The following is a 23,197-nucleotide window of genomic DNA, read 5'->3' on the forward strand; positions in this document are numbered from 1 at the left end:
ATGGAGCAGGCAAAATGTCCCACTTAAAGCTTCAGACAGGAAACCTTTAACATAGTCTTCACTGTCTGTGCTGTGCTCCGTTCTGCTGGCTCTGTAACCTGCTGCTGGTCAATAATGCACAAATAGAAATGAAAGGAATAACAGTAAACACAGTCTCTTTTATTAAAGTGATAAATGCCACCAGCCGTAACATCAGACCAGTCATGCTCCAAGTGATGGGCTGTTTCCTGCCTCATGCTCTATGTTTTACCTCACAGCCTGCCACAGAATGGCCGACGGTGTCAGGAAAGGCTGAAAAATTTAGGCTGATGAAGATGGAAACACAGTGACTGTGCGTGCCTGCGTGCGTGTGTGTGTGTGTGTGTGTGTGTGTGTGCGTGTGTGTGTGTGTGTGTGTGTGTGTGTGTGTGTGCGTGCGTGTGTGTGCGTGCGTGTGCGCGCGCGCGTGCGCGCGTGTGTGTGTGTGTGTGTGTGTGTGCGTGCGCGCGTGCGTGCGTGCGTCCGTGCGAGCGTGCGTGTGTGTGCGCGTGTGTGTGCGTGTGTGTGTGTGTGTGTGTGAATGGGTGAGGGCAGGCACAGCCAGGTCACAGAGCATAACAACCAGCACCGTCTGGAATTTGCTGATGAACAATTACCCTCACTTTTCTTCTCTCACTTCTCACCCCTCCCCTCTTTCTGTACTCCTCTTCCTTTGCCATAAATCCTTCATTTCCTGTCTGTCTTTCTGCGTCTAACTCTCTTCTCACCTTCTCAGAGCTCTGTTACTTAGAACTGCTCTGTTGCTACTGCTATTATAACTTGCCTACTTGTTTAATTGATCTCTCACACCTTTTAACTTTTTTTCATTGTAAAAAATATGTGTACATGTTGTTATATCTGACCAGAAACTACACACACAAAAAAACATGCACAAACACAAAAAAAAAGCAAAAAACAAAAACAAACAAAAAATGCAAAACAAAAAACAACAAACACACACACCACACACAAAAAAAACACAAACACAACAAACACAAAACACACACCACCCACCACACACACACGCACACACACACACACACACACACACACACATGCACACACACACACACAAACACACGCACACACACACACACACACACACACACACACACACACACACACACACACACACACACAATCCATCACACACATATTTCTTTCTGCTACCTTTATGAGTTTATTCCTTCTTTCCCTCTTTATTTTTTTTCTTCATTATGAGGAAGCAGAGTCAATTTCAACAGTCTAATACAGCCACAACAAAATATTTAATGTTTTTCCTGTGCATAGATTAAAAAGGGACATACTTAAAATTATAGTCGTGACCACTTACAGTACAGTTGTAATATAAAAACAATAAATTCATCTAAAAGCTTTGAGTAACAATATTTTTTTTTCCAACATCACAACAGTAGTTCCTGAACTACAGTAGAAGACAGGTTTCATAAGGTCCAGTAGTAATCTTAACTAACGGACAGGAGTTTAGATATAAAACTGGTGCCTGGTCCCAGAGCGTAGGATTTTAGATCAGCATAGTGGGCTTCTCACCATAGCCTGACCGTGTGTGAAACGGTCCAAAAACATGCGTTAGATTTATTGTTCACTTTAGATTGCCCGTACAGTAGGTCTGAATGGGTGTCTGTGTGTGTGTGTGGCCTCTCGCCTGCTAGCCTGATCGCTGGGATAGGCTCCAGCACCCACACAACCCCCCATGGGACTAAGCAGCAGAAAATGGATGGACAAAAGGGAGGCATCTGTTGCCTAAACACAGTTTAGATGAATTTAACTTAATGTAATAGATACATTAGTTCCCAGGTCATTTTAATAAAATTTAATTTAGGTTAAAACTTAAAGTTCCATCCGTAATTTTTAGTTCTTCTAAGGTGAATTAACTTGAAATTACTCAAGTTATATTAAAAACAGTCACTGTATCTCAACCTACAGCTGGAGCAGGACAATAGGATTATATTTAGAAACATCTGCTCTTGCTGCCACTTTTCTCAGTGTCAGAGTTTCTCTAGCCCTCTCATGCAGTTCCACCACTGGCCTACTTGGACAATGCACTTACATTCCCAGTCCCTCTTTGTCCAGTTTGTGCAGCCCCATCCCACCTGTTGGTTTTAATGCGGGATTGATTATGTATTTTTATTATCATCATATGGTCTTTTTACTAACTTCTGGTTTAAATTTTAGGAATGATTGGAAGCTTTCATTTGTAAAAAGCAAAATATATAGAAACATTACATAACAACATTATATGTCTGTATATGTAATTTATTATATGTTATTATATGTTGTTTATTATATATGGTATATGTATATTCACAAATCTTTCGATCTTTGACTTCCAGACCACTGTCTAGAAAACACTATGGCATATGTAACCTATGTCATACTTTCAAAAAACAGTGAAAAACAAAGCCATGCATTATCCTGCTTAAACTACTTTACTCCTGGTTTTTGATGGGTTGTGTGTGTGGATAAAACCAACCACATTACTGATTACTGGTCACATCTATTTTCCGGTGTCCTAACACTGTCTCTTTATTTCTCTCTCTCTCTCTCTCTCTCTCTCTCTCTCTCTCTCTCTCGCTCTCTCTCTCTCTCTCGTTTCAGTTTGAACAGCATGCACAGTTTGTTCACAGGTCCACTGGGAGAAGTCCCATTTATCATATTGTCCACAATTCATTCACAGTGAGTTACAGTAGTGTTGGATCTAAAAGCTTTGGATTAGATTGTAAGCGAAGTCAAGCCTATTTCTTCATTAAAGGTTCAAATTAACTTGGTAATTTGGTTCAAATTAACCCAAGCTCTGGTCTGTTAATAACCATCTTAACATGATGCCAGTTCTATGGGTTAATACTTTGGGTTACCTCTGCCTACTTTGAGCCATTTGGAGCTCATGCCTAATGGAGCTAAACTGGGATAATACGTTTTGTAGATACACTTGTAAACAACAAAAAATTTGAAACTGAAAGAATTAAATAATTAAAACTTAAATTAAAATAAAAATTAACAAAATAAAACTAAAATAAAAAAATACATAATCAATACATTTATGTAATGGCAGATGTGAAATCCCCATTCCATCCCATAATAATAATAATAATAATATTTAATTAAATTATTAATATATCTTACACTAGTTTCAATTTGCTTCTGAAGCCCATTTGTTCACAATAACCACTTAATTTGGTTAATCAATTCTTTGATACGTTTTAAAGACAAGACTTGAAAACATATCAAATTTATATTTGAATTTGAACTATATTTTTATAGTTTGACTGTAGTTTTATTACTTTCAACTTTCAAGACAAGTATCAGCTTTTTTTTTCTTTTTTTTTACAGTTTTATTTTTCAAATTGACAAAACGTATGGCCTCCAAACAGTCTAGACTCGAGAGACTTGTGTATGTCGAGGAGTGTGTGAGCCTATTATTTGGCAATTGATCGGCTGGCGTGGTTTGAGTACATAATAACAGGAAAATGAGATTTGATTTATGAATCTCTTCGTCGTCTAATTTACAATTTTAAGCCAGTCTGTAGCTACAGTCGGAGATTCCTGCAAAGCGCGCTCCCGAGCCAAACTTCACCAACTGTGCGCGCTCTGGGGCGCATGATACTTAACGCCTGGCGTCTAGTTTGTGTTGGAAGAGCAAGGCCAATATGTACACCGGGCTTGCGAATGAAATACGATAAACAGGGATATTGTGCCTATCACGTCGCCCGACGCCCACCCACACATCTGCATTGAACTGAAGGATATTTCATCCGAGGTGAGAGGATGTGCCGAGACGACTGAAGTGCAAATTTTCGAGTGTTGTGTGTGCTGGGGAAAACAACAGCCCTGCTTTAGCAGACGTTAGCTTCCTTCATTAGCGCGGCGCTAATGCTAGCCGGTAGCAAGCTAACTGTGTTTCGCCTGGAAAGCTAAATAGACGTTGGCGTCTTGTTTCTTGGCTTGACGCTTTACACTGCGCGTTTGTCTGCAGTTTGCGGTCGACTCACATGCCCGGTGATCGCAGAGGGCTGTTGGGAGTGCGCATTAATACCGTGGAGGCATTGGTTAGCTTGCTCGCACAGTCGTTGAGCTAACAAGCCACCGCTTGGTTTAGCTAGCATGGTCCGGGGTGCTGCTCTACGACGAGACGAGGCCTGTGTGGAACAGTGAATGGCAGCCAGGCTGCGCCGTTGTCTGTCCTGCTAGACGAGGCCATCTTGCCTTCAAAGCAGGTTAGATCAGGTCAGCAGGAACCACCGTGGCATTGTTTTGTATCGTAGCGTTTAGTGTCATTACCTCGTTTAACGATGGCTGTAGAGGAAGTGATGACTTACTGTTTACTCATAGTAAGGCTGCTGTCAGAGCCATCGACACTGAGTGCGTGTTTGACCTGCCTCAAAGGAGAGGACGGATGGATGTCTGCTATAGTTGTTGCCGATTCTCGTTAAATGGTTGTGATCTGCCTGTATTGCGCGGTTGCAAGTGTTAATTTCTAATGCAGCAGCTAAACGGACCGTATTGTTACCGTGGACACCTGTAGGCGCGTATTGAACTATCTTGTCATAGGCAAATCTTAGGGTTTCACAACACAGTATAGAGAAGAGATGTGTGTGGCTTAAGAAACGGAATCATTCTTTTATCTGCAAAGATGCAGGAAACTACTGCGATCTCATTGTGTGACTGGATAGGTTTATGATCTGCCAGTAGCCCGGGACCTGTGGTGATGGTGCTGAGATTTCATTCATCATCACTGCAGCACAAGTGTAGCAGAAAAGACAACTAAGGTCTTTTTACTTGTTCAACTCAAAATGCGGTTGTGTTGGATCCGCGTAATGTGAGCACATTAACGGGATTTGTGTTTACCAAGCTAAAGAACTTGTCTACTGTAAAGATTACCATCACATTCGTTGCAGTGGTATGTGGAGAACTTGTCAGGTATAAGGGTGTGATTTGGGCTTTGTGGTTGATCGCATCTCATCAGTGGAAAAAGCAGGAAAGGAAACTTGGAAATAAGGAAAAGCTAATGTGTCCCATATGAGCCGCAGTATGGGGCACCACAGTCTATGATTCGTTTTTCCCTGCTGTTTTGATGTTTGAACCAGCTTAACATCGCTAGCTGGTGTTTTATAGCCATAGGTGTAAGGAGATGTCTGGGTTTCTAAAGACGTGCTCATTTCTGGTATAATTTTGTACATTTTTTTAAACTGGAAACTGGTGATGCTCTGGGCTCACAGGTTCAGTGTACCGTGAGTGAGCTTTACACCAGCTACGCTATTCAGCCAAAAACAAGCATCATACATTTAAGGCTGAGTTGTTCATTCCAGTTAGTTTTCTGTTCCTTAAGCTTTTAGTTAGGGTAAATTGGAAACGAGGCATATGTCAGTCTGCGCATACCATCAGAGTTGTAAGAGAGGATCTAGTTAACATAAAAATAAAAAAGGAAACTATTAAATTTGTTTTGTTTTTATGCTGACGCTGACTCTTGGTTGTCAGTGATGCAGCGGTAGATATGAACCTGTTTTGACCTGAAGATTTCTGTAGCTTTTAGGGAGGCTAGGTTGCTTGAAAATGTAGCCGCAATGGTGTTTTTCATATGTGGATGGATTTGGGCAGATTCTGATGGGGATGATGGGAATTTATGTCGTGATATGACAGACTGATCCTCATGAAATCGGACTCCAATAAACAGCAGAAAACGCAGGAGGTTTGCTTGTAAACACTTTTTAGGCATTTGAGTAAATAATAGATTTGTTATTATTGCTGCAAAGTATAAAATAATTCACACACACTGATGCATAAAAGTGCAATGTGTCGAGTAAATGTTTTCTGTTTTCTGTTTTGTGTTTGTTGTATGATGGGAGTGAATGATGTGTGATGAATTTTCCTCACATTTAACCCACTATTAATTGCTATGGATTAATTTAAACCTGATGAAGCATTTTGCGAGAACCCTTTTTCGTATGCACCTAGTTAGAAAGCTTGAATCCACCAGTACCCTGTATCCTACAGTATGTGAGTGCTTGTTTAGTACATTTCAGGTGTTATTGCATACTTGCTGTTTGAATTTCATCTGGTCCCTTACGCTTTCTGTCGCCTACTGTTGCTGCTCCTGGTGTCATCCCATTTCCCCGTCTGGTATGACATATCTATATCTATCAAGATTTAATTGCCTGCATTTTGTTTATTAAATTTATATAGTTTCAACATGTATGGTTGACCAAATGCCTGATTGCATAATGGCCTTTTGGGCCCAGGTGATTATTAGTCAATTATTAGTCGATCATGTGGCAGTAAGATATTCTTTGTTGTATCTTTAGTGTTCTGTAGTATAGATTGTCAGCAGATCTAGTGAATAGAGTTCAGCCCTTCCTCAAAATAACACCTTTATGCGCAGCGGCTGTGTGTGTCTTAGTGAGTGTTTGGTGCATAGCGAGGAACCAAGAACCAAGAACCCAAGAACTTTCCTAACTTTACCTGACGGTACAGACTTTTATGGCCAGTTTCGGCATCTTCAAAGGGTTGTTTGCATTTAGTTGCGTTTTTAGGATCACATAAAATAAATTTTTGGTTACGGTAAGAACCTATGACATGCCTTGTAACAGTGTTAACAAAGGTCGAACTATGTTTGTATTTGTGTTCTCATGCATGAGCAAGGTAGACGGTGACTCATTGGCTCTCCAACTGTTAGGTAATTCTAGATCTGTTACTAAGATCAAAAGAAGTCCCTGCTTGCTTGATTGCAGTGTGTCTTTGTGTGCGCATGGGGAATATCTGCACAATGAAGACATGAGGTGTATGTGCATGTGTGGTGTTGGGTTTTGCCTCTGTCCTGATATCACTGCTCGCTGTGTCTTCTCCATGGTAACAAGCTGCTAAGCTTCACTGCTGCTCTGTTTTTAAGCTTGCTGTGGAAAAGCGGCAACCGCCAAGATAATAGATTTTAAAACATCCCTATTAAAGAAAACGTTGATATGTTCTTTGAGTTTCATTCAGGAATTAGGTTTGAGGCCTATGTTTTTCTATGTTTTTTGTGCCTCTCTTCAGCTGCATTTAAGATCTTCTTTAAACAAATTGTCCTGTCGTGGTTCTCTTTCTCTATGTTGATTTTCATATTATTCAGGTTTTGCTCTGACGTTGTCATGTTACAGCCATAGAGGCTTTGCAGAAATAATTGTGAATCCTGCAGCAGGTCACCATCACAGAGCATCTGTTCATCAGTTCACCAAGTTTTGTTAAGAGGCAGTGGCTGTTTTATTGTCATAATGGAGCGAAACATTGACACCTGACTTAAATAACTTTTTTCCTGTGTTACCTAAGCATGAAACTACTCCTTGAACAAAAAGCAAGACCTGAAGCAAAATGGACCAGATGGCCACCGCACCTGAGCCAAGCAAACTTGAATGCAGACATGGGAAACAGTTTCCAGTTTGTGATGCACAGCTCTCTTTTTGTGGCGCCCTCTGCTACCTCAACCTGGGGCCAGATGGAAGAACTACTCATTAAAAGTAAACTGGCCCCTAACATGTACATCCAAAACCTGTTTTGATTTATACAGTGGTGCAACTTAGCTCACTTGGAATTAACAAAGAGTAATAATGGGATCTCACACAGCATTCTTTAGTCAAACTTCCTCAGCAGGTCATATTATATTTCATTACATTTAAAATGGAAGCTTAATTTAATTGAAGCCTAATTTTTTAGTAATAGTAAATAAAATATTTCTTTTTTTTATTTTGGCCTCTATTCATTGAATCAGATTAGGATGAGACGCCTGTGAGTGCTAATAACAGCATTATTCATTTCATATGGAAATGCTCAAGCCTGGCACGTTTTACAGCCACGTTGCCATGGTGTGCTTCTCACATCCAGCATGTTTTTCCTACACTCTTCATTTAAAATCAGCAACTGTCTATTGGCATGACATGTGCATTGTCTGAGAAGGCTTGAGATGTAAATAACCTCTCTCATCCTCTCCCTCCCTCTCTGTCTCTGTAAACCCCTGGCTATAGGTGATGAGGTGCCTGAGTCTTTGGTAATGAACTGCTGCCTAGCCCAGATGGCTCATTGTTGTCTGCTGCCATGCCCCTTTAATAACACACTTTGGGCATTCATTGGTGCAAGCTTCAGTTCCCACATGTGTGTCCCAGTGGGTTCTATTTGAGTCCATATTTCATATTGGGGATCTGACATTTCTGACCGTTTTGTGTTTATATAATCTGGGGGTAATTTAAGCAGATGTAGTGTAACAAAGCTGAAGCGATCACAGCGGTGTTGCTTTCTTTCTCTCCTGTCTGTAGGTGTAGGTACAACAAACGTTTGGAGCATGCTGACATGCATGATCTGTTCAAACAAACTGCTTACAATTCCAAATCCACTTAAAAAGCAGTTATCATCTGCTCTTGGGATTCTGCTATTCATGTCTGTCATGAGATCATGTCTGAAATAAATGGAAGGACTACTCTAAGGGACCAGTATTCAAATTCACTGTCTCTGATATGTGGACGCTGTCTTTTAAATTGAGTGTGGAGAGTCCCAGGTGCTTGTACGTAGCAGCCTTGATGCCTTTTCAGATTAGCAAAGAACAGAGCACAGTTTCATTAGGTCTCTGTTGACACAATTCCACTTTAACCAATAAAGTGGTTGGTATGATTAAAAATTGTATAGTGAGAGCTACTATATTTTAGAATGAATTTAAACACTGACACATTATAGGCAAATCACAATACTAGACTGCAGCGACGCATCGCCCACTCTGAGGTTTCTCACTTATGGAGTGAAAAAAGCTGTGCTCCAGAATAGCTTGTTAACAATGATGTCATTGGTGGTAAACCAGCCCTGACCTAACACTACTTTATCTTTAAACTTTTTTTGAATTTTTATTTTTGAGTTGGAACAGATTGTTGCCCTTTTCAGTCTGCAGGCTTTGTATTTCACTCTGTGTGAGCCAAAAGTGTTCCTGAGCAGCTCCGGTGGCAGCTGAGTTCCACCGCATAATCCATGTGTTTTGGGGGCTGTTGCATCTGTGTTTTGATCCGTCCATATGTGACTAAATCACCCAAGATGCATTTTAGTGCTGCGAGTGAATGGTGCCAGTTTCTTTCTTGTGTGCACTGAGCCAGCTATCGCATTCTCTGCTGCTGACAGACACATTCTGGCCCAGAGTGATATTTTGATTTCACCCAGGCTCCTTTTCCTGGCTGCCTCAGTTTTGTGTGTGTATTTGTTTAAGAAGCAGGAGATCTAGCCAGAGTTTATGCACAGAGAGGGGAGGGTCAGGCAGAGTGAACGCTTCACATACCAATGGTAGTAGCTGGTTATTGGTTACACTGTCAACTAGAAAGCAGGCCCCAATCTCCGATTCAGCTGTGATAGTTTGTTACAGGTTGCATGTGAGAAATTAGTGGATGCATAAAGTCAAAAGAAAAGACAGAGAGGAACGTGAGGTATGGAGTGAGCAAGGGCAGCTGGTGGTGCAGCCTGCAGCCAGACAAGGCTGAAATTTGAGAACTGCAATACCACAGAGCCGAGCAGAGGGAGAGACACAAGGAGAATGTCCATCTAGGAGACAGAGACGAAGCTTACAAGGACGTGGAGGGCACCGAAAATGACGTGAATGGGTGAGATAATATACTGTGAGGTCAGAGTCTGTGTGAAGGAGAACTAATGTGTGGCGAAGAAGGAGGTATGTGTTTCGGCTGGAAAAGGGAAGGGTGTGAGCGAGCATGCTCTGTTTGGACTGACATTGGATGCCTGTTAGCTTCCCTGAGCCAGCAGCAGTGACCCGCCCCTCACTCCAGGGGACACCCCAACACCAGCACAGAGGAGAACGCTCTCTGCTTGGGACTTTCCCTTTGTAACCGCGCTCACAACTTACAGCTGTCTGAGCAGCAAACCAGCATTGTTTTTCAGATCAGCAAAGGATTAGTCTTTTACACGACACAAGATGTTTTTCATGGAAACCAGCCTTGCTTTTCCTGTGGGAAGAGCGCTATTGTGGCGCAAACCAACAGTTGTGGAAAGTGACGTCCGAGAAGGATCTACTTTTCTTTGCTGCGTTTTTGCTGCGCCAGACTTTCTAAAGTAGTGGCGTCACAGACATCCTAGGTGCAACCTGGAAAAGCATTATTATCCATGGCGTCTTTCGCCTTCTGCTTCTATTGGCTGATTGGGACGATGCAGGGAGTGGCAGACGGAGCCCACACTACCAGACCACTACTCACAGTCTCTGTGCTGTGTTAACTAGATTTGCAGCGTTATTGGTATAGCAGAGATCTCAGTGGCTTCTTTGACCCTGTCCTGCAAACTAAGCACCCAGAAGCCTGCTTGTTCTGTTTTACTTTGGCATTAAGTTTGTCCTGATGGGCAGGTTTGATTGATGAGACGACTGGTCTATTTCCTGTAACTCAGGGGTTTCTCTGTCTTTTTCTTTCATTCCAGGGACTTGGTAGTAGGCATTGTGGTCATTTCCTTATATCATTTCCTTCTGGGCCATTGCCGTTTTGGAAATTAAGGACCTCTGTAGGTCCTTGTGTGAACCCAGTCTTTACTCGTTCGCTGCAACTCATGCCTCTTTAAGGCGGGGGGGTCAGGAGAAGGAAACATGATCCCCTGTTCTGCTGCATGTTTCGGGCAGCAGCAGTGTGTGGTTTCTGTGGAAAGGGCCAGATATATATGGCCATCGTGGGCTGCATGAATGCTCTACCCCTATGCCTCTGGGCCAGGTAAAATCCAAACCAGCTAGCCTAGCACTCCGTGCTCCACCCTGGAACTCCTTGTTCAGACTCTTCTCATGTGTAGCTACAAGGAACGTGCACAGGACTGAAGGTGAATGAGTTTTGCTACTATGACTATCCCAGGTTCACACTATGTTTTGAATTCCTGCACTCACTCCAGCTGTAGCTCTGTAATAAATTGGTGGTTTGTGTACAAGGCTAACAAACGTCTAAATAGTGTGACACAATATATGTCAAATAGCTTCAAACATGCTAGTGATTATACAGAATGTGATAATGTGCAGCGTTGTAGTGTTTGAGTAGGTTGTTAGAATGGCGCGTTTGTATTAAAGCCCAGCTTGTGTTCTGCCTCCCCCTCTACCCATGCTCGCCTCATCTGTCTCGTGTCTCCATCCAGTTTCCTTCCTGCTTTCATGTCTGTCTCTCCCCCACCCCCTCAAATAGTTGCCACTCTTCCTCCTTTGTGTTGCGTCTTTCCCTTTCTGTGTGTTGTTCTGTTTCTACCCCAGTTTCTCTACATTCCTCAGTATTGGCCCATTCTTCGGTTCGTTCGATGTCTTTAGTGGCATTTTAACGTATGTTTTGTGTCTTGGCGCGTGCTGCAGATTAACATGGATGACTTAATGCAAAGGTCATTTCCCAGCATAAAATGGCTCAAAGCATTAGCTTTAGGTGTTTAATTTGACACTTCCCAAACTTCACTTACTTGAGATCTTTGTCAGATGTAAAATACTAACAGACCTTCTTGTCACTTTGTTTTCATTTATATTTTGTAACAACAAAAAGTACAACAGCATATCTGGGAAATGAATACGCACATGTTGTCAATGCTATCAATTCATTTGGGTGTTGACTGACACACATTGTGTTTTTTCTTTTTAACATCTTATCGTAGCTATTGTTTCAGTGTGTTCAGATGCTCGTGCCACTTTAGTTTGTAGCCACACCCCTGTTATGTAATGTATGTAACTTGGTTATGCAGCCAGTCTTCTGTACGTTTCTGATACTGGCTGTGCAAAGATGATTCACCTTTCCACACATTACAATGGAGCTTTTAACATTGGACATTTTGGTGCCTGGAAAGCAATAGTGGAGACGAACTATTTGCAAGCAGTTGGTTTATAGTGCATGTCACACTAGTGCAATGGGAAATCTGCTAGTCCTGCTTATTAGAGAAGAGCAGGACTAGGATGCCTTTAATGTTTCTAGAGTGGATATCCTGTATATGTGTTTACACTGTGAGCATGTCTGTATTTACATAATAATTCCAGTATTTACATGGGCTCCACCTTCTCTGCGCTGCTGTCTCAGTCATATGACGTGACTATTTGTGTACATGTAAACTAGCATCAGTCAGCAATCACAACAGCTGAGAACATGCTTCACAGCCATGTCATAACTATACTCAACTACTATGACTTGCGTTTTGTTTTGTGACTGCAAAGCTGCAAAAACGCAGATGTCTGTTCGAAGCCATGGTTTGAGAAACCGGCGCAGCGGCCTAATGTCAGATTCCTTCCTGGTTTTAGCCTATTCAGTTTTTTTGTAGCAAAGCTTGATGTGAGTGGTCAATTCCTGGAAAGCAATATGTTCTGCATCAGCACGTTGTGATCCAGACATGGATGGCGGTCTGCCTGTTTCTGAAATATGAATTGGCAGTACTGCTAAGCTGTGTGGAGCCAGGAGATGGCACAGTAGGAATCAATGAGATCACTATTGTAATGCACTTTGCATTACAAGTGCACTAAGTGGCTGAAATGCCTGACTGTGCGTTCTTCAGTGTATGGAAGGGCACAAAATGGACAGTGGACAGCTTGTTTCTCCCATGCAGAGAATGAATAGGGTCAGGTCGAAAAGAGGTCTTTCCTGTTTACACACTCCTAAACTAGAATATGTCGTTAGTCCCAACTACTAGTGGCTTCTGTGTTGTTGTGTTTTTTTGTTTGTTTGTTTGTTTAGTAGTTTGTTTAACTTGGCTGTTTCCTTTCTCATTTCAGAGGCCCAGACATTTCAAGAGAAGACGAAAGCCTTATTGGGAAATCTTATGGACGAAGGTGTGTATTTGCATTATGCTCCTAGCCATTGGTCAAAAGTTCCTCGTTTTAAGATTTTACACCCCCAGTTAAGCCCAACCAGACCTGGTTGTATCCTAATGTACTTTTTAGTATATGCATCTTGTAGCTCAACCTAAACTCCTAGGACCATGTTCAGTCACCGTCTATGCTTCACTTCATCTCCTTGACCCAGACCACTGACCCTTCTTTTTCCTCAGTGAAAGCCATTACTCTACCTCCTCGCTGCAAAGGTTGTCTTAGCATGTGTCAGTCTTCATGCGTGTTTTCTGTCTTCATTGTCCACATTGTAAAACCTGTAACCCAGAAGACCTGCATATTGTTTAATTTGGACTGCCAAGGTATTTTGAGCCACTTGATGAAGACCAAAGGGTGCTGGTCCCAGTTGTCCTTCATCTGGGCAGTGTCACTCCTTAGCCCCCTAGTGCCAGTTAAACAAGTCATGTGTCTCTCCCCTCATGTAATCTCTTTATCTCTACATGTGGTAGAGATAAAGCTTGTGTTGTGTTACGTGCTACTAAATTGCTATTGTGGCTGTTGTGCACGAGTATATTTAAATGGCTGAACTGCTAAAAGAAACAGTTCACTGTGCACTAGGCCCATTTCAGTGGTCACATCAACAACAGAGGAAAGCTCTGATCGATGAGAATGATAAGTTATAAGTCAGTCATCTTACCGGAGCCTTTATAAAATGTTTGTTCCTGTTTGTGGCCTCCAGGCTGCAGTCCACCGTTGATTGATTTCAATGTGTCTAACAACAAGCTACTTTAAATCATTTTCACAAACCTAAAAGACAGTATATATGACTGTAGAGTTGTTCTTATGCTCAACTGTTCTTTACTTATATCAGTTCATTGTTCTCCATGTTACAAAGTTCCTGCCTGTGCAGATCCTTTGCTACGTAAGACATTTCAGCTCCATTCCTACAGTCTGGCGCTGGCTTTGGCCTGCTGTATCTCAGTGTCCTGAGCTAATTTGGTCTTGTTGCTATTGATTCTGCTGCTGGTTGCATGCTATCTGGCTAAGAAGGTCTATTAATAGCTTAGGGCATTATCTTCACTGCAGCAGAAGTGTTTACAGGCAGGCTATTACTGTGTCTGGTTACGTTAACTTCCTACCTCGGCAGAGGAGCTTTACCCCATCAGGCCTGGCAGGCGGCTCTGCAGCCAAGTACCGACCTCAACTGAAACAGGCAGTCTTATAAAAACTATAATATCGCAGTTTTTTTATTGTTTTAGTATGACCCACCTGTAAGTGGTCAAGGTAAATCCTAAGCTATGTCATGAAAGAATCAATTGTTATTTAATTGTTATCTACAAAAATGTATTAGTTTCATAACTACACTGGCCTTTAAAGCCAGCTTCTGAGGCTAGAGATCTGCCTTTGCTCAGAGCAGTCAAAAATTGTCTCTCTTTGAAATAGGTGTCAAGTTACAGCTTCTACAATCATGACTAGGGCTGCAACGACAAATCGCTAATAATCGATGAATGAAATTGATCGATAATGATTTGCCGTTATCGATTAGTCGGGCTGCTCATTTTACGGCGCAACGCGATGGCAAAAAAACAGCCGCTGGCGGAATGTGTGAGAAAACAAACCAAGCGGCAGCAGGAGGAAGGCTGCGCCCTAATGTCTTCATATCAGCATTAAATGTTAAAAAAAGACAACATTAACCTGCAAGTCATACAAAGTTCAGCTGGTGGTTTGTAAATACTACAGCGACACGAGAACGTACTGTAACAATGAAACACTGGTGTCTGGATGCAGCAGCGGTAACAAACGCTGTTCATCATCACGTGAGGACTCTTCATTACGTGCTGTGTTAAATGTTACTTTGTTACTTAATCTGCTCCGCTAGCGTCCGCTGACTGCGCATCATCTTGTTCACTACATAGGAATGAACGCCACAGAACAGAACAGCACAACTTAAACGATGCAGACACTCAATGTAACGGCAGCATTAAAATATAGACATACATAAACATGGTTTTTAGTGGTTGTCACTGTTGCCTCAGAGCCAGAAGGAGCCCAGGAGTCTGTGTGGAGTTTACATGTTCTCCCGTGTCTTTGTGGGTTTTCTCCCACAGTCAGGTTAATGGAGCCGCTGCAGGTCTTCACGATGGAATAAAATTTTGTGCTTGCTTTGTTTATTTGTATTTTTTACACACACACACACACACACACACACTACAGATTAATAGATTTATAAAAATAATCGTTAGTTGCAGCCCTAATCATGACTAAAGCGTTTCTGCTGATGGCTGATAATTTGGCGGCTGCCTATGTACTCCTCCAATGTTTCAACATTCACACATTCTGCCCTTTCCTCCTACTCTCCCCATTTCTGTTCTGGTTCTCCCTGTGCAGCATCTGTCTGTGGGTCAGGCTATAAGGACAAACTGTGCCAGGTAGTGGAGTAGGTGGGCACACAAAGATAGCCAACCCACCCAAACGGCTCTTTGCCCAGGACTACCTGACATGAGAAGCCTGCTCCTCCCTGCTGCTCACAACCTTATGTTCTTTTGCTCATTTTTTATTTTGAAGTGTCATTGTTTTATTTGCTCATTTTTCATTTTGAAGTGTCATTGTTTTATTAACATTGACTTCCCTGTCTCCTTTTATTATCACCACTACCTTTCCTCTTCCTACTACAGTAGCTCTCTTTCTGTCCCCATCTAAATAGCAGACTACCTGTTATCCTGCCTATTGTTTTTCGCCTTTCCTCGGCTCCCGAGACCATTCCACACTTTACTGCATACATGTTACCAAGGCAACAGCAGAGTACGGCAGGAGACCGTAACACAACACATTGCTCTAATAAAGGCAGCTATGTTCTTTCCAATTTTCGTGGTTAGTTGTATAGAGCCAGAGTTCAGCGCTGGCGAGTTACGTATGGAGGAGTACGTGGCTGCCCCTGCATCCTGCAACATCCGAGTGCCAGATGCATCATGTCTCTGTGCTGAAAGAAGCAACTGAATCTAACAGACAAACGTTGACATTGCTTTACATTTTTACAAAAGGTTGTATTTGGTGTGTGTTTGAATGAAGACATTGTTTGTAAGTCATTGAGCAGCTTTTTTTCCTTCTTTAAGACACTTGTGACTGCAGATCTGTACATCTGTGACATAGTTTTATCTTTTTTTTTTTTTTTTTTTTAAATAGATAAAAATTAAACTATATTTTGCCTTTTTTTTTCTTACAGAAATGAGTCGCCAGACTGCCACCGCGCTGCCCACAGGAACCTCCAAGTGCGTCCCCTCCCAGCGCGTGCCCACCCTGTCGGGCACTACAGCTTCCAACAGTGACCTGGCCAGCCTGTTTGAGTGCCCCGTCTGTTTTGACTATGTTCTGCCTCCCATTCTGCAGTGCCAGTCAGGACACCTGGTATGTCCAGTCCACTCTGGAGCAAAACAAAACTGTGCAATACTTTTCACGTCAGACATTTAAAGAGTCTTTATAATTATCATTTTATCTGTAGTGGCCTCCTAGCTTAGTTGCTAGCAGTCCAGTTAGAGAATCCAGCACTCTTAAAGTGTTTGCCTGGGGCCAGAGCGGGCGACATTGATCCTTTATAGCCGGCTGTCATCGCTCCACCTGGTTGTCCAGGTGGTGTCCTGCAAACGGTGTGGGCTTTGTGGCTAATTGGAGCACTTTTTGGGGAAAACCTGGGCTGATTAGAAGAGACGGCGTCCATCCCACGTTGAACGGAGCCTCTCTGCTCTCTAGTAACGTGGCCATGAGTAGGCATTCCTACTCCGTGACAACTCAGAGTGGAGCCCAGGACGCATGTAAGACGCAGTCTTACACGCCTCTCTGCGTGTTCTCTACAGCCACCCCCTCTTAGTTTTAGTTATTGCATAGACTATTGCGAGACTGTGTCTGCTCCCCGACCACCTAAACTATACAAGTCACAAACAAATCAAAGAGGAGTGACTTACCAGAATTTAATAAACCTCAAAACAGTTCCTCTTACGGAACAAAGTAACAGTAAGCTAATAAAGTGTGGTTTATTAAATATCAGATCATTGTTATTAAATGACTTGATAAGTGACTATTACACAGATCTCTTCTCTCACTAAAACCTGGCTGCAGCAGGATGAATATGTTAGTTTATGTGACTCATTGGAGTCGACTCCAATGTGTTATGTTAAACTATGATGTTCCTAGAAGTACAGGTAGAGGTGGAGGAGTAGCAGCAATTTCTAACTCAGATTTATTAATTACTCCTAAACCCAAACTTGGTTCTAACTCATTTGAGAGCCTCACTCTGAGCCTTTTCACCTAGACTCTAAAACCCAGAAGCCAGTTGTGTTCTATATTGTTTATTGTCCTGTTTCATATTCAGAGTTCTTAACTGAATTCTCGGAATTCTTGTCTGACTTAGTTCTTAGCAGATAAGCAAGATAAAGTCATTGTAGTGGGAGACTTTAACATTCATGTAGATGTTGACAGTAACAGTCTCACCACTGCTTTTATCTCTTTATTAGACACTATTGGTTTTACTCGGCATGTAAATTAAGCCACTCATCGTTTTAATCATACCCTTGAACTTGTCCTGATATAGAGGGTTTTGGGGAAGAACTAATAAATTATCTATTTCAACCCCATGTTATGTAAAAATTCTTATTACTTTTGAATTTATCATAATTAACCTTACAGCAGCTGGAAAGAAATTTTACTATAGCAGATGTTTCTGACTACGCTGTTGCCAGATTCAAGCAGATGATTCCATCATCTCAATGTCTTGTAGATACACAGAGGAGAACAGTCACCTTAATCCTTATGAACAGGTTGATTGTCTTGTAGAGGACGCTGCAGCTTCTCTATGTACAATGTTAGGCACAGTGGCTCCTGAAGAAGTCAGTGAATCGGAGGAGGTTAGCTCCATTGTATAACTAGATCCGCAGCCTAAAGCACAGGACCAGACAACTAGAGAGGCAGTGGCGTTCTAACAAAATAAATGTAAACTGCATAGCAAGACAGGACAGTCTAATAATATATAAAAAAGCACTTTGTGCTGCTAGAAAAACACATTATTCCTCTTCAATTAAAGAAAACAAAATCAACCCCAGGTTTCTTTTCAGCTGAGTCATAGCTATGTTGAGCTTACTGTCCCCTTGTCAGCAGCAATGACTTTATGAACACCTTTACTAATAAAATGATCACTATTAGAGATGACATTCAGCAGCGACTTCCTCCAAATTACAGAAATCACGGTAAATTTATTAAATTAGTTGGATCTTGACAAAGTCCTCTGTGTTACTTAGAGCTTTTCCCCCATAAGTCATGGAGTTAACTTCAATAATTACAACTCTTCCAAGTCGTCCACTTGTCTTTTAGATCCGATCCAATCCCAACCAGATTACTGAAAGAAGTTCTACCTTTAATCAGCTCGTCCATATTTAATCAAATCAACCAATCTTTACAACTAGGCTATGTACCACAGGCTTTTAAGGTGGCTGTGGTCAAACCTGTATTGAAAAAAAACTACTCTGGACCCTAAAGAACTAGCCAACTATAGGCCCATTTCAAATTTACCCTTTATATCCAAGATTCTTGAGAAAATCATGGCTAAACAATTATCTGACCACCTGAGTGGGAATAACCTGTACGAAGATTTTCAGTCAGGATTTAGAAAGCATCATAGCACAGAAACCGCTCTGGTTAGAGTCACTAATGATCTTCTCTTGGCGCCAGACCATGGTCTAGTTTCTGTTCTTGTCCTGTTAGATCTTTGTGCTGCATTTGATACAATTTATCATAACATTCTAGACTAGAACAAAGCATCGGGATTAAAGGAACAGCATTGGGATGGTTTAAATCCTATTTGTTGAACAGATTCCAGTTTGTTCACATTAACAACAAATCCTCCACATGCACAAGGATCAGCTTTGGAACCACAGGGTTCTGTGCTTGGTCCAATTCTGTTCAGTCTATACACTCCTCTACTCCTCTAGGTGAGATTATTAGGAAGCATTCTATAAATTTCCATTTTTATGCAGATGATAGTCAGCTATATATGTCTTTTGAATTTTGACTAGTTGATTTATTTCATCTGGTTCCAAAGTTGTTTAAAAGACATCAAATCCTGGATGTCCCAAAGCTTCCTTCAACTAAATTCAGATAAAACTGAAATTCTTATCATTGGACCTAAGAAATCTCAGAGACACTATTGAGTCAGATAGCCACCCTGGATGGCATAACATTAGCTTCAGATTCTACTGTGAGGAACCTTGGTGTCATCTTTGACCAGGATCTCTCACTTTCACCTTTAGAAATATAGCTAGAAGCATCCTCTCTCAAATGCATGGAGCAGTTTCTCTGCATCGATCTGTTACCTCTAGGCTCCTTACTCATAGGATGTCCTAACAGCTCCTTAAAAAGCCTACAGCTTATTCAAAATGCTGCAGCCAGAGTTCTGACAGGACTTAGAAAGAGAGATCACATTTCTCCTACATTAGCGTCTCCGCACTGGCTGCCTGTAAAATGTAGGATAGAATTTAAAATTCTCCCACTCACCTACAAAGCACTTAATGATAATGCGTCTTCTTATCTTAAAGACCTCATAGTTCCTTATGCTCCCAGCAGAACACTTCGTTCTCATCCTGCCTGTGCTCTGTTGTTGCTTATTGTTGTTGTTGTTGTGCTTTTCTCTCTCTCTCTATCCCCTCACCCCAACCAGTCATGGTTCTGGTTCTGCTGGAGAAAGTCCTTCCATCAAAATGCAAAGTTTACACCTTTTTATGGGAAATAATCTGCTAGGTTCTATCATCATAAAAGATTATTACCAAAGTCAAATTAATACCATGCTCAGGTTCCTACAGTTGTAAAACCAGAAATACAAACTTTGCACAACAAATCTGACCCCATTTCACAAAATCTCATGAGTCAAAAATGACTAACGTTTGCCTGTGTTTGTTTTGTGTTTGTTTTTTTTCCTTAGGTATGTTCCAACTGCCGGCCCAAACTCACTTGTTGCCCCACATGCCGAGGTCCCCTGGGCTCCATCAGGAACCTGGCCATGGAGAAGGTGGCCAACTCTGTTCTCTTCCCCTGCAAGTATGCCTCATCGGGCTGCGAAGTCACCTTGCCTCATACCGACAAAACGGAACACGAAGAGCTGTGTGAGTTCCGGCCGTACTCCTGCCCCTGCCCTGGTGCCTCCTGCAAGTGGCAGGGCTCCCTGGATGCCGTCATGCCTCACTTGATGCACCAGCACAAGTCCATCACAACACTGCAGGTGAGACAGTACATCTGTGTTTTTTAAAAATGTTATGGATCCAGCCGTCATACAGATAAGTGGAGTATTTGTAAAAATCACCTTCTTGTTGGAGAACACGTCTTTAACATGTCTGTTCTATAAGCTCTCTTATATGTTGGCTGACTCATTATTACAATAAACCATGTCTGGAATAAAATAACATCTAACCTTAATTTAAGTAGGAATCTGAGTGCATCACATGAAAACTATTATTACTGTGAATCATTGTAGGGCCTCCTTAGTAGGAGTTAGAATTGAAGACTAGTAATATTTTTTTCATTAATTGATATCAGAATTGTCTGTAAAATATTATTTCTGAAACGGTTCTAAAGCCTGCAGATTTGTCCTTGTCATGACGTCTAAGCCTGCATCTCTGTTCAGGGTGAGGACATCGTCTTCCTGGCCACAGACATCAACCTGCCGGGTGCAGTGGACTGGGTGATGATGCAGTCGTGCTTTGGCTTTCACTTCATGCTGGTGCTGGAGAAGCAGGAGAAATACGACGGCCACCAGCAGTTCTTTGCCATCGTGCAGCTCATCGGGACTCGCAAGCAGGCCGAAAACTTTGCCTACCGACTGGAGCTGAACGGACACCGGCGCAGACTCACCTGGGAGGCCACACCGCGCTCCATCCACGAAGGCATCGCCACGGCCATCATGAACAGCGACTGCCTGGTGTTCGACACGTCCATCGCACAGCTGTTCGCTGAGAACGGCAATCTAGGCATTAACGTCACTATCTCCATGTGCTAAAAGACTCAAAGGATGGTCAGAAGTTACAGATTGTCAGGGGGTCAAATAAGTGGTGACCTCATAGTGCCCTCCCCCTCTCTCCCTTACCCTTTGAGATGTGGAACTGGACTGTCTTGAGACAGCTGTGGAGGGTGAATGGGAGGTAGGATCAATGAGCTAGTAAACACAAGGACATTACGGTGTAGTGACTGCTACAGACTCCTAAACACACATGAAAACATATGAGACATGACATGCAGATGCAGTCTCATCATCTTTGTCATCAACGTGGAGACATCACCTGAAAAGCTGTTGAGTCATATTCTTATGTTCGTGTCTCTCCCGATGCGGTTTCCCAACAGCCCCCCCCCCCCAATCGATCCGCAGACATTTCAGACACTACAGCTCTCCAGCCTTTGCTCAGAAGCTGGTCATTACTGAGCCGCCTCACGCTGCTACATTCACACAGCAACAAAGGTCTAAGCTATGTCCAACACAGACTCCTGGTCGGTGCCAGGCAGCTCACCAGCTTGTATCTGTCTAGCTTTCTCTTCTGTCCGACCTCCATGAAATGAACTGCCAACTGGCTCAGGCTCATCTAGGCTGTGACTGGCCTTGATTAGTTCAAACTGGAAACCAGTGTCATGAAATTCTCTGGTTCCAGCTTTGTAGATTTGGCCTGTGACTGACATGGCTGGTGATGGCTAAGACTGGAACCAGCACATAAACATGGATGACTGTAGCACCCATAAGCACCCGGTATGTTCAGGACTGGAATCTTGGACATGCATTGAGGGTCGATTGATGTCCTATTTACATCTCTGTTTTCCCTCCAGTTCACACCAGTCCACCCCAAAGCTAATGATTGTGCATCACATGCTCTTTTTTAGTTGATAGGTTAGGATCTGCTCTCATACTGTATGGATATAGGAAGACCCCAGCTACATCAGCTCTGGAATCAACTTTTTGTTAAAAAAATTTTGTACGTTATTTTCATGGAGTGGACAACAGTGGAGTTCAGTTTGTCGGAGAGGTTCTGTTCTCAAAATGTGGAAAAAAACACTGCATTTCCGTCAAGTCAATGTTTTGTTTGGAGTCAATTTCTTATGTTTTTGATTTTCTTCGTCTTTTTTGTAGAAGATGAGCGAAGAGCTGTTTGCGTGCACGCATGTCAGACGTGGCTACAAGCCTCCTCACCTTTGTCCTTTTCCCTCACTTTTTTCATTAACCTCATTCTCCACCACGCTCTGTCTGCCAGCATTAGCCAGCCAGGAATGAGGGACAATTTATACCGTTACACAATGTTGCTATCGTTATTATTAAATGGAGATTATCATATTGATCATTTTTTGTAATTACTTTTAAAAACAAATTAAAGGCAGTTGTAAAACGTGTGGCTAAACTTCAGTGTCTGTAGTTAAAAAGCAAGTTGTGTCGTTCTTCTTCTAAAGAATTGATTTTTCCAGAGTTGAATTGTTCTCATGTATTCGTCTCTGTCCTCTTGTGTGCTATGCCCTCCCCCCCTTATTTTTTTCTTGTCTTGGGAGGCACGGAGGTGTTGCCACTCGTCTCTCTCTTTCTCTTCATGTGGAGTCTCAGTAATGTTGCTGCTCTCCTTCAACTCCCTGACTTTTCTGTTTTAATATGTCATTAAATAAATCTATCTTTTTCATACCTGCTGTTTTTTCTTTTCTTTTAGCTTTTTTATTTTAGGTCCTTTAGCAAGATGAGTTCCACCCAGCCTCGATCACAGCAAACTAATAAATCTAGGTTAATAAACAGCAAAGTGTGTTTCCGGATTATGATCCGTGCTGAACATCACAACACAGATGCTGCAAATATTTTTGCATACATTATTTTAATTCAAAGTACGATAAATCCAGTTCAGTGTAAAAGGTAGAGGGCACATTTTGCACCACCAGCAGCATCACAGTGATGACATTCTCCTTATGTCACTAGAGGCTGGTTGTGTCAGTGCTGTGTTAAGCAACCCCAAGTGTGACAGGATGTTTATTTTTTTCAATACTGCATTAGAGTAAAATATGCAGTATGAGTATTTCAACTCTGAATTTCTCTATGCCTATTTCTCTATTTCATGAACCATCTCATAACCAGTTGAGAATCTGTTTACATCCCTGGATGGAGGATGTGTAAGATGTAAAGTCTAAAACACAAACCAGTAAAAACGGCCCCAATACTTCTGTTGGCCCCCTACGTTTCTCATTGTTGAGTAGGTCTGTGGATGTGGGGCAGCCTGTGAGGTCAGATGTGTGTAAAGAACAGAAATAGCACGAGCTGTTTGCTTATAACCAGGTGGTGGCAACAAATTAATAAAAACTGTCAAACTTTGTCTTAAAGGTGAAGACTACCAATGCCAACAT

The 23,197-nt window shown here is 42.1% G+C and overlaps 1 protein-coding gene across 4 annotated transcripts; it reads left to right on the plus strand.

Annotated features, from left to right (window-relative positions):
• Positions 1-3,345: 3,345 nt before the first annotated feature.
• On the plus strand, positions 3,346-22,490 carry siah1 (siah E3 ubiquitin protein ligase 1). 4 transcript variants are annotated; one of them, XM_055509500.1, is made up of 7 exons: positions 3,346-3,793; positions 7,336-7,523; positions 8,028-9,635; positions 12,749-12,805; positions 16,026-16,207; positions 19,767-20,063; positions 20,466-22,490. In XM_055509500.1, the coding sequence occupies exons 3-7, from the start codon at positions 9,632-9,634 to the stop codon at positions 20,835-20,837; spliced, it is 912 nt and encodes a 303-aa protein (XP_055365475.1). In that variant the 5' UTR covers positions 3,346-3,793; positions 7,336-7,523; positions 8,028-9,631; the 3' UTR covers positions 20,838-22,490. The 4 variants fall into 4 exon arrangements, with proteins under 4 accessions (XP_055365475.1, XP_055365474.1, XP_029008465.1 ...); XM_055509499.1 differs by lacking the exon at positions 8,028-9,635; XM_029152632.3 differs by lacking the exons at positions 7,336-7,523; positions 8,028-9,635 and having other exon boundaries at positions 3,347-3,793.
• Positions 22,491-23,197: the final 707 nt, after the last annotated feature.

This window comes from Betta splendens, chromosome 6 (genome assembly GCF_900634795.4).
Source record: "Betta splendens chromosome 6, fBetSpl5.4, whole genome shotgun sequence".
NCBI classification, from domain to species: domain Eukaryota; kingdom Metazoa; phylum Chordata; class Actinopteri; order Anabantiformes; family Osphronemidae; genus Betta; species Betta splendens.